Source organism: Eptesicus fuscus, chromosome 20, assembly GCF_027574615.1.
Source record: "Eptesicus fuscus isolate TK198812 chromosome 20, DD_ASM_mEF_20220401, whole genome shotgun sequence".
Lineage (NCBI taxonomy): Eukaryota > Metazoa > Chordata > Mammalia > Chiroptera > Vespertilionidae > Eptesicus > Eptesicus fuscus.
Window position 1 is genome coordinate 50,317,327 of NC_072492.1, and position 8,979 is coordinate 50,326,305.

General features: G+C 65.7%; 1 protein-coding gene across 1 annotated transcript; it reads left to right on the forward strand.

The window, feature by feature from the left end:
• Positions 1–3,465: 3,465 nt before the first annotated feature.
• ENPP7 (ectonucleotide pyrophosphatase/phosphodiesterase 7) lies at positions 3,466–8,979 on the forward strand. Its single transcript, XM_054709871.1, has 5 exons — positions 3,466–3,724; positions 5,093–5,238; positions 6,721–7,344; positions 8,074–8,383; positions 8,897–8,979. The coding sequence occupies exons 1-5, from the start codon at positions 3,466–3,468 to the stop codon at positions 8,977–8,979; spliced, it is 1,422 nt and encodes a 473-aa protein (XP_054565846.1).

Consider the following 8,979-nt stretch of genomic DNA (forward strand, 5'->3'; position numbering starts at 1 on the left):
GTGGGCTCCATCCCCAGTGGGGGGCGTGCAGGAGGCAGCCGATCTGTGATTCTCTCTCATCATTGATGTTTCTCTCTCTCTCTCACTCTCCGTTCCTCTCTGACATCAATAAAAATACATTAAAAATAAAAAACTTTGGTGCAAACTGAAATCTTTTTTGAGGTGAAAGGTCAAGGTGTGACGCTGGGAGATTGAGAGGCCGCGTCGCTCAGGGGCTGGGGGGCTGGGCCAAGGGGGCGGCCGAAAGCAGGCTCTCTGTTCTCTCTCCCTCTCTCCCTCCCCCATCTCTCCCTCCCTGTCTCCCCTCCCCCATCCCCCCCCTCTCTCTCTCTCACTGGTTCCCTCCCCCCTCCCCCGTCCTCCCCACAGGCAGTCCAGCTGCTGACCCAGGACACAGTGTGCAGTGTCCATGGGGACCTCGCTGCCAGGCCGCCCCCCCCACCTGCAGGACACACCTGCTTTTTGAGACAAACCAACCCCCCCAGAACCCCAGCCCCCCCACCCCACCCCAGAGTCTGGAAAAGGTGGCCCAGCCAGAGAACCCCACCTCCCTGCACCCCCCAGGCTGAGGGAGGGGAGAGGCTGAGGGAGGGGAGAGGCTGTGAGGGGGAGAGGCTGAGGGTGGGGACAGGCTGGGGGGGGGGGGAGTGCCCCAGTCCCCAGGGAGCACTGTGACAGCACATAATCCTGTTAAGATATTAATCCTCACTCAGCCGAGGCGGGCGAGGCGGCGGCTGAGATAAAGCCCCTGGGCAGTGATGAAAGTCCGGGCGCTGATACAGGGACCTTCGTGCTGATAAACCTGCCGGCAAAGGTCGGGTCGGGCCCCAGCCTTCGGGACAGCAGGCGGTCCCGGCCTCCGGGGCGGGGGGGGGGGGGGGGGGCCTAATCTCTCCCAGGCTGGAGACCCCCAGCCCGCCGCTTCCCCACCCGCCCAGGGCCGCGCAGTGGCCGGCCGGCCCGAGCGCGTCCTGTTCAGAGGACGCACTGCTGCTCGGGCTGAGGACAAGCAGGGTCCGTCGGGGCGTGGCCCTGGGTGGGACCTGTCATCCCCCCCGCGTTCCTTCCTTCACGCATCCGAGGCCACGACACGCCTCCTGTGCGCCGGGCGCTGTGCGGCGGTCCGTTGGCACCAGATTGGGGAGGAGAACAGGGGGCAGGGACCCGCGCGGGCCTCAGGGACCAGCCCGCACGTGCCGCTGCCCAGCGGAGCCCGGGCCCAGAGCCGGGCAGCTGGGTCTTCCCGGCCCGGCCCCCCGCGTGGCTCCACGGCACGGGGCGCACTGCACCTGTGTACGTGGCAAACCTACCTGCCCTCAGGGACCCCATCGGCCCTGTCTCCAGGCTTCACGCCACCCACCTCTGCGGGACCAGCCCGGCCCACGTGGCTCAGGGGCTGAGCGTGGACCTAGGAACCAGGAGGTCACGGTTCGATTCCCGGTCAGGGCACAGGCCTGGGTGCGGGCTCCATCCCCAGTGGGGGCGTGCAGGAGGCAGCCGATCGATGGCTCTCTCTCGTCACTGATGCTTCTCTCCCTCCCCCTCTCCCTGCCTCTCTGACATCAACAAAAACGTATCTTTCCAAAAAGACCACCCAGGTGGGTGCCCAGCCCGGCCTCGCCCGGTGACGTGGGGCAGCCCCTCACTCATGCCCGTGCCCTCCTGCCAGCAGGTCAGCCACCGCCTGCACCAGCAGCCACCGCCACATCGCCTTGGGTCGGGTCCTGCTGAGAGTGCGGTCCCGCCCCAGGCAGCGCCCCCATCTTCGCTGGCTCGGGGCGGCCTCAGCTCAGGGCACCAGGGGGAGCGAGAATCCGAAAGAGGTGCAGCAAACCTGGGGTGAGGCAGAGGCCCAGGGGGGCACGTCCTTTTTTTTTTTGGTCCCATCGGCCAAGCCTCGCTGCAGAGAATGCTGGGAAATGTAGTCTTTCCCATTGGTGGCCATCTTCTTGTGAAGATGGTGGATTTTACGTTACATTTTATATTAGGTATTAGATTGTATTCGCATAAAATCCAGGCTCCCCTGTGGCCTGCCTCCCGGCTTCAGCCCGAGCGCGCCCCTCCTGCCCCTCGTCCATGGCCCTGCTCCTCCCGTGACCCCCCTCTGACCCCGTCACCCCAGCCTCCCTCGGGGGGAACTGGACGTCCCCCGAGTTGCTCCCTTCCCTTTGCTCCCACGGCACCACTGTGTCTGAGCCACGGCCACGGCCACGGCCACGGCCTGAGGACGGCACACCAACCCGCCGCCCAGCACCCAGCTCCCCTTCCCGCCTCCCGCCCTCCTCCTCCCCTGCCCGGGCGCCGGGGCCTGCTGACCCGCTCCGGGGCTACGGACGCGGATTGCACACGTGGCCTCGGCCCCGCCGGACCCGCGGCCTCCGCCATCACCCTCCAGGAGGCCCTGCCCACCGCCCTCCGGGTGCTGCCCGCGGACACCCCATCTGGTCTCCTGCTTCCTGTCCTGCTCATGTCCTCCTTCCACTGTGTCCCCCCAGGTGGACGGAGTCAGGAGCACGCCTGCCTCCCTCACGGCGGGGCCCCCAGAACTCAGAGCAGCTCCGTCAGGTCGGGAGGGGGTGAGTAACCAGTGTCACCCCAATAAATTCAATTTTTAAAAAGGGCGGTAAGTCCTCGCTGGTGTGGCTCAGTGAATAGAGCATCAGCCTGCGGACCAAAGGGTCCCAGGTTTGATTCCAGTCAAGGGCATTAAAAAAAAAAAAAAAAAGGTTGGTAGGGAGAGAGAGACAGAGATGGAAAGATAGGGAGAGAAGGGACATAAAGATAGAGAGAGAGAGAGACAGAGATAGAGAGAGAGAAAGATAGAGAGAGATAAAGACAGAGGGACAGAGACGAGATAGTCGCTGAACTGTGCCCCGACCAGGGCTCCTCCCCCCCCCCCCACCCATGAGCACAGGTGACAAGGGAACCCCTCTTCTGACCACCTGGCTGACGAGGCTGCCCATGCCCGCGCCTCCCTGAGGATCCACAGGGTGGCTCCGCCCGCCCCGTCCCAGGACACCCCTCACCCGGGCAGCAGCGAGGGGAGGAGGCCCTCCCCAGGCTGGGCTCCCCGTGGCCCTCGGCCCCCTGACCCTGGGAAGCTCCCCGCTCCGCCTGGCGCTGGCCCAGGCAGGCCCGAGGCCCACATACCCCACAGGCCTCCCCGAATTCCAGGCTGTAGCTCAGAGTGAGCAGGGCCCGGGAGAGAGCGGGTGGGGGCCAGGCCACCCGTGGAGGGGCCCCTCTGCTCTCTGATCCTGCGGGCCTGGCCCCCGCCCCTCCCGTGAGGACACACGCCCACGGGGGGAGGAGCGTGGGCAATAAAGGCAGGGGCCACGGGCCACGGGCCACGGAGAGCAGTCTCGTTCTCAAAGGCACACGGATCAGACGCCGTGACCCTGGGACTTTGCTCTGCTCCGTCCGCGGCAGGAGCACGCCCGGCACCGGCGCAGCAGACAACCCGCCATGAGCCGCCCGGCCGCCCTCCTGGCCGTGGCCGTGGCCCTGGCCGCCCTCCTCGCTCCGGGGGCGGGGAGGCCCGTCGCCCGGCAGGGCTCCCGGCACAAGCTGCTCCTGGTGTCCTTCGACGGCTTCCGCTGGGACTATGACCAGGACGTGGACACCCCCAACCTGGACGCCATGGCGCTGGACGGCGTGAAGGCGCGCTACATGACCCCCGCCTTCGTCACCATGACCAGCCCCTGCCACTTCACCCTGGTCACCGGTGAGTGCCGCCTGCGGGGGGGCCTGGGGGCGGCGGGAGCTGAGCAACCAGGGAGCAGGGTATGCACACAGCCCTGCCCCAGGGGCACCGTGCTGGGACGGAGGGGAGCCAGGAGGGGACGCTCGCTGGGGAGACAGCGTGGCCAGCAGCCTCAGCATTGGCGGGCGGTGAACAAACACGGCAGTGGTCTCTCTGGCAACGGTGACCACAGCCCGGGGGGCAACCCAGGAGGCCTTCCGGGAGGAGGTGAGTGTGGCCGGGACTCAGAGATGAGTCTGGGGCGCCAGCTTCATCTTTTCTTTTTTATTTTAAATCCCCACTCAAGGCAGGGGACACGGGACACGGACAAGGGTATTTTTCCATTGATTTTTAGGGAGAGTGGAAGAGAGAGGGAAAGAGAGAGAAACATCAATGTGAGAGAAACACATCGATTGGTTGCCTCCTGCACGAGCCCTGACCAGGGCCCAGGCCAGGGAGGAGCCTGCAACCGAGGTACGTGCCCTGGACAGGAATCGAACCCGGGACCCGTTGGTCCGCAGGCCGACGCTCTAGCCACTGAGCCACACCAGCTGGGGCTCCCTTTCATCTGAACCTAACGCATGCATCTGCCGTGACCCCGTGTGCAAACGGGATCGCCTCTGAGACGCTGGTGGCACGACTTTGGGGGACACTGTTCCGTGCAGACGGCTCGTCCTCACGCCAGCGTTTCTGTGACCACAGCCCCCGGCTCACACCGTCAGCACCAGCTGTCCCCCTGCCCGCCCCCTTCCCGCCTCACGTGTCCGGGTGCGAGGGAGAGCCGCGCACGCCCCTCACGGCCCGCCTCCCGGGCCCGAGCTCCCGTGTGCGTTCCCCACGCAACACGAACTGACAGGGTCCTCAGGGTCCCGCATCGGCTCATCCAGACACCGGCCTGGCTCTCTGCTAAGGCTGGTCCCCATCTATGTCATCAGTCCCCTCCCGAGAGCCACGCAGGTGCAACCAATCTTTTTTATTTTATTTTAATTATTGATTTCAGAGAGGAAGGGAGAGGGAGAGAAACATCCATGATGAGAGAGAATCATTGATCGGCTGCCTCCTGCACGCCCCCCACTGGGGATCGAGCCCGAAACCCCGGCATGTGCCCTTGACAGGAATCGAACCCGGGACCCTTCAGTCTGCAGGCCGACGCCCTATCCACTGAGCCACACTGGCTAGGGTCACACTGATCTTTTGCTAAAACCGATGAGGCTGCAAGCGATGCCTCCCATTGGGTCCTGCGGGGGCGTGGGGTGGGGCAGGGTGAGTTGGGCCACCGGGTCGGAGCGTGTGCCCGTGACCGTGACTGTGGTGACGGAGCCCCGCCCCGTTCCCTCCGCCTCCCCGCAGGCAAGTACATCGAGAACCACGGCGTGGTGCACAACATGTTCTACAACACCAGCAGCAAGCTCAAGCTGCCCTACCACGCCACGCTGGGCGTGCAGCGCTGGTGGGACAACGGCAGCGTGCCCATCTGGATCACCGCCCAGAGGCAGGTAATGCCCACGCGCCGCGGCCCCCGGGGGCCCAGGCCCCGGCGCAGAGGGGCGCGCAGTGTGGGACCCCGAGGGGCGCTGCACCCTCCCAGTCAGACAGGAAGCCGCCCCGTGGACCCTGTGGCATTTGGGGAGGGGTCGCACGGGGAAAGGACCCCACTCGACCCAAAGGCGTGTGACCACAAAACGGCTTTGTCCCCTTCCCCGCCCGCACCCCTCGCAGGCGGGGCAGCGAGATCCGAGGGGCGAAGGGAAAAAAGAGGAGCTGTCGTGTCAGCCCAGGAGTCCCATCGCCCCAAAATGTCCGGGGGGCTCCCTGGGGTGCAGCTCCTTGTCAATGATGTTCAGTGGAGGGCACCCCCCAAGTCTGAGCCCCCCCATGGCCATCGGGCCCCACGCCCCGGCCCCGCTCCCCCTCCCGCCCTGGCCCAGCCCCGAGGCTGAGAACTTGGCCTGGGGGGCAGCGCGGGAGGCGGCCAGGGGGAAGGTGGGTCTGTGTCAACAAAGCAGCAGGTGGTTGACGGAAGGACGGACAGACGGACGAGAGGGTGAAGGCTGGAAGTACAGAGTGGGGCACGGAGGAGGGGCCGACACTCCCGGGCGTGAACGTGGCAGGGAGGGGACGGGCCGCAGGCCGGAAGGAGGGCTCTCGGGCGGGCACCTGAGCCTCCGGAGCGCCCCGGGCCCCTGGCAGCGAGGACTCGCCTGTCGGGGCACAGGGTCTGTCGCTATCTCATGAGAGCGGAGTCCACCGCGCACCTGCTCCGCCTCCAGAGTCTCTGCCCACCGATAAGGAGGCCTCTCAGACAATGAGGCGGCGCGCCCGGCTGGCGTGGCGCAGCGGTGAGCGGCGACCCAGGAACCAGGAGGTCGCTGGCTCGATTCCTGGATTCCTGGTCAGGGCACATGCCCGGGTTATGGGCGCGACCCCCTGTGGGGAGTGTGCAGGAGGTGCCATTCGATGATGTTTCTCTCATTGATGTTTCCACCTCTATCCCTCTCCCTTTCGTTCTCTCTAAAAATTAATAAAAACATGCGTTTTTTAAAAGAAGTTCAGCCCTGACCGGTGTGGCTCAGTGGATAGAGCCTCGGCCTGCGGACCGAAGGGTCCCGGGTTCGATTCCGGTCCAGGGCATGTACCTTGGTTGCGGGCACATTCCCAGTAGGGGATGTGCAGGAGGCAGCTGATCAATGTTTCTCTCCCATCGATGTTTCTAACTCTCTATCCCTCTCCCTTCCTCTCTGTAAAAAATCAATAAAATATATATACTTTTTAAAAAAAGAATAAGTTCAGGGTTGCAGGATACAAAGTCAATATACAACAAATCAATTTAAATAAAAAGAAGATGACAAGGCTGGACTGCAGTAGGCGCGGGGAGAGGCGAGCGGGCAGACGCACGCCGGGCAGGGGCGCCCCGTGCCAGGGGCGGGGGACGCGAGGGGCAGCCGGCGGGGCTGTGTGTCACGGCTGCCTTCCCGCAGGGCCTGAAGGCCGGCTCCTTCTTCTTCCCCGGCGGCAACGTCACCTACCAAGGCACGGCCGTGACGCTGAGCCGCAAGGAGGGCGCCCTGCACAACTACAAGGACGAGGCGGAGTGGAGGGCCAACGTGGACACGGTGATGCGCTGGCTCACGCAGGAGGGCCTGGACCTGGTCACGCTCTACTTCGGGGAGCCCGACTCCACGGGCCACAGGTTCGGGCCCGAGTCCCCGGAGAGGAAGGCCATGGTGCGGCAGGTGGACCGGACGGTGGGCTACCTGCGCGACAGCATCCGGCGCAGCGGCCTGGAGCGCAGCCTCAACCTCGTGGTCACGTCCGACCACGGCATGAGCACCGTGCAAAAGGCCGGCGACCTGGTGGAGCTCCACCGGTTCCCCAACTTCACCTTCAAGGACGTCGAGTTCGAGCTGCTGGACTACGGCCCCAACGGGATGCTGCTCCCCAAGGAGGGGCGGCTGGAGCAGGTGTACGCGGCGCTCAGGGACGCGCACCCCCGGCTGCACGTGTACAAGAAGGAGGCCTTCCCCAAGTCCTTCCGCTACGCCGGCCACCCCCGGGTCACGCCGCTGCTCATGTACAGCGACCCGGGCTACGTCATTCACGGGGTGAGCGCCCGCGCGCACGGCGGGGGGGGGGTCTCTTCCCAGCCCTGTGGAGAGCACCCCCGTTTCCAGCTAGTCCCCAGTCTGAGGCCCATCGGCCACCAAAGGGACGCCGTCATCACGGCAACAGGTGTGCGTGCAGGGGCATGGGCGTGCATGTGTTTGTGTCGTGTCACATGTGCACGTGTGCTGGTGCACTGTGTGCTTATGTGTGCATGAGTGCCTATGTACGTGTTGTACATGTGTATGCATGCATGTATGTGTTTGCATACACGTGTGTTTACCTGCGTGTGTGCGCGTGCTTGCGTGTCTGTTTTGTGTACATGTGTGTGCTTGTGTACACCTGCATGTAGGGTAACGTGTAGGGAGATCAGCCATAAGAGTGACAGGGACCAGGCCGAGCGTGGATCCGCGCCCAACGCCCTCAGAGAGGCCAGGGCGGTGCTCAGAGAAGCGAGATGCGGGCGGGGGGGGGGGGGGGGGGCAGTGCTGGCGGAGCCGTGCGGCCCGGGCAGCCCCGCCTGCTTGCTGGGGCCCCGTTTATGTCACAGGGCCCTTGCAGAGGCGCCGGCTTTGGGCCACTGATCTTTTAAGGCTCAGAACCCCCCCCCCATGTCCGAACTCTTGGGGGCTCCTCTGCCCATGCTGCAGGGGGTGTTGGGGGCTGGGGGGCTGGCGGAGGGGGCGGAGGGCCGGGAGTCCCACGAGCACTCAGGGCCCCTCCCCCCGCAGAGGCTGAACGTGCAGTTCAACAACGGGGAGCACGGCTTCGACAACGGGGTGCTGGACATGAAGACCATCTTCCGGGCCGTGGGCCCCAGCTTCCGGCGGGGCCTGGAGGTGGAGCCCTTCGAGAGCGTCCACGTGTACGAGCTCCTGTGCAAGCTGCTGGGCATCGTGCCCGAGGCCAACGACGGGGACCCCAGCGTCCTGCTGCCCACGCTCACGTCCGAGGCCGTCGGGGGCCCCAGCACCCCATCGACCACGCTCACGTCCGAGGCCGTCGGGGGCCCCAGCACCCCATCGACCACAACCCACTCAGGTGAGGCCCCGCCCTCCGCCTGCCCCGTTGGCCCCAGTGGCTGCAGGCGGGGTGCCTGCCCCGGAACAGGTGCCCCAGCCACGCGGGCGCCGCCGCCTTCCCTGCCCCTGGCATTCCCCCCACAGCGTCCTCCGCACCTCGGCAGCATGGGAGGGGGAACAGGGGGCAGGAGCGAGTTCAAGATGCAAGACGGAGGACCAGGGGGTGTCGGCCCAGGGACAGGCCTTTTGGGGTGAAGGCCCTCCAGGCCCTGGTCCCAGGGAGCCCAGGCTCCTTCCTGGAGTCACCCTCTGCCAGCTCCCACCCCCAACCCCCCTGACCCGTCCCAGTGCAAAGGTCACCTGGGAGCTGGACCACAGGCGGGGGGGGGGATTGGCTAGATGAGGGGGAAGCTGGGGAGAGGAACAAAGGGGTGCCGAGAGGTGATTCAGGGGGCTCGTGGGCGGCTTCGGGAGGAGCTGGGGTGGTGACACGCCCCCGCGTCCCTCATGCGGGGCCTCCAACTCTCCACAGGGTCTGCCCCCCTGCCTGGCGGCTGCCCCCCCTTGATGACAGGCCTGCTGGTGGCTGCAGTTCTCCTGGCCAAGGTCGCATAG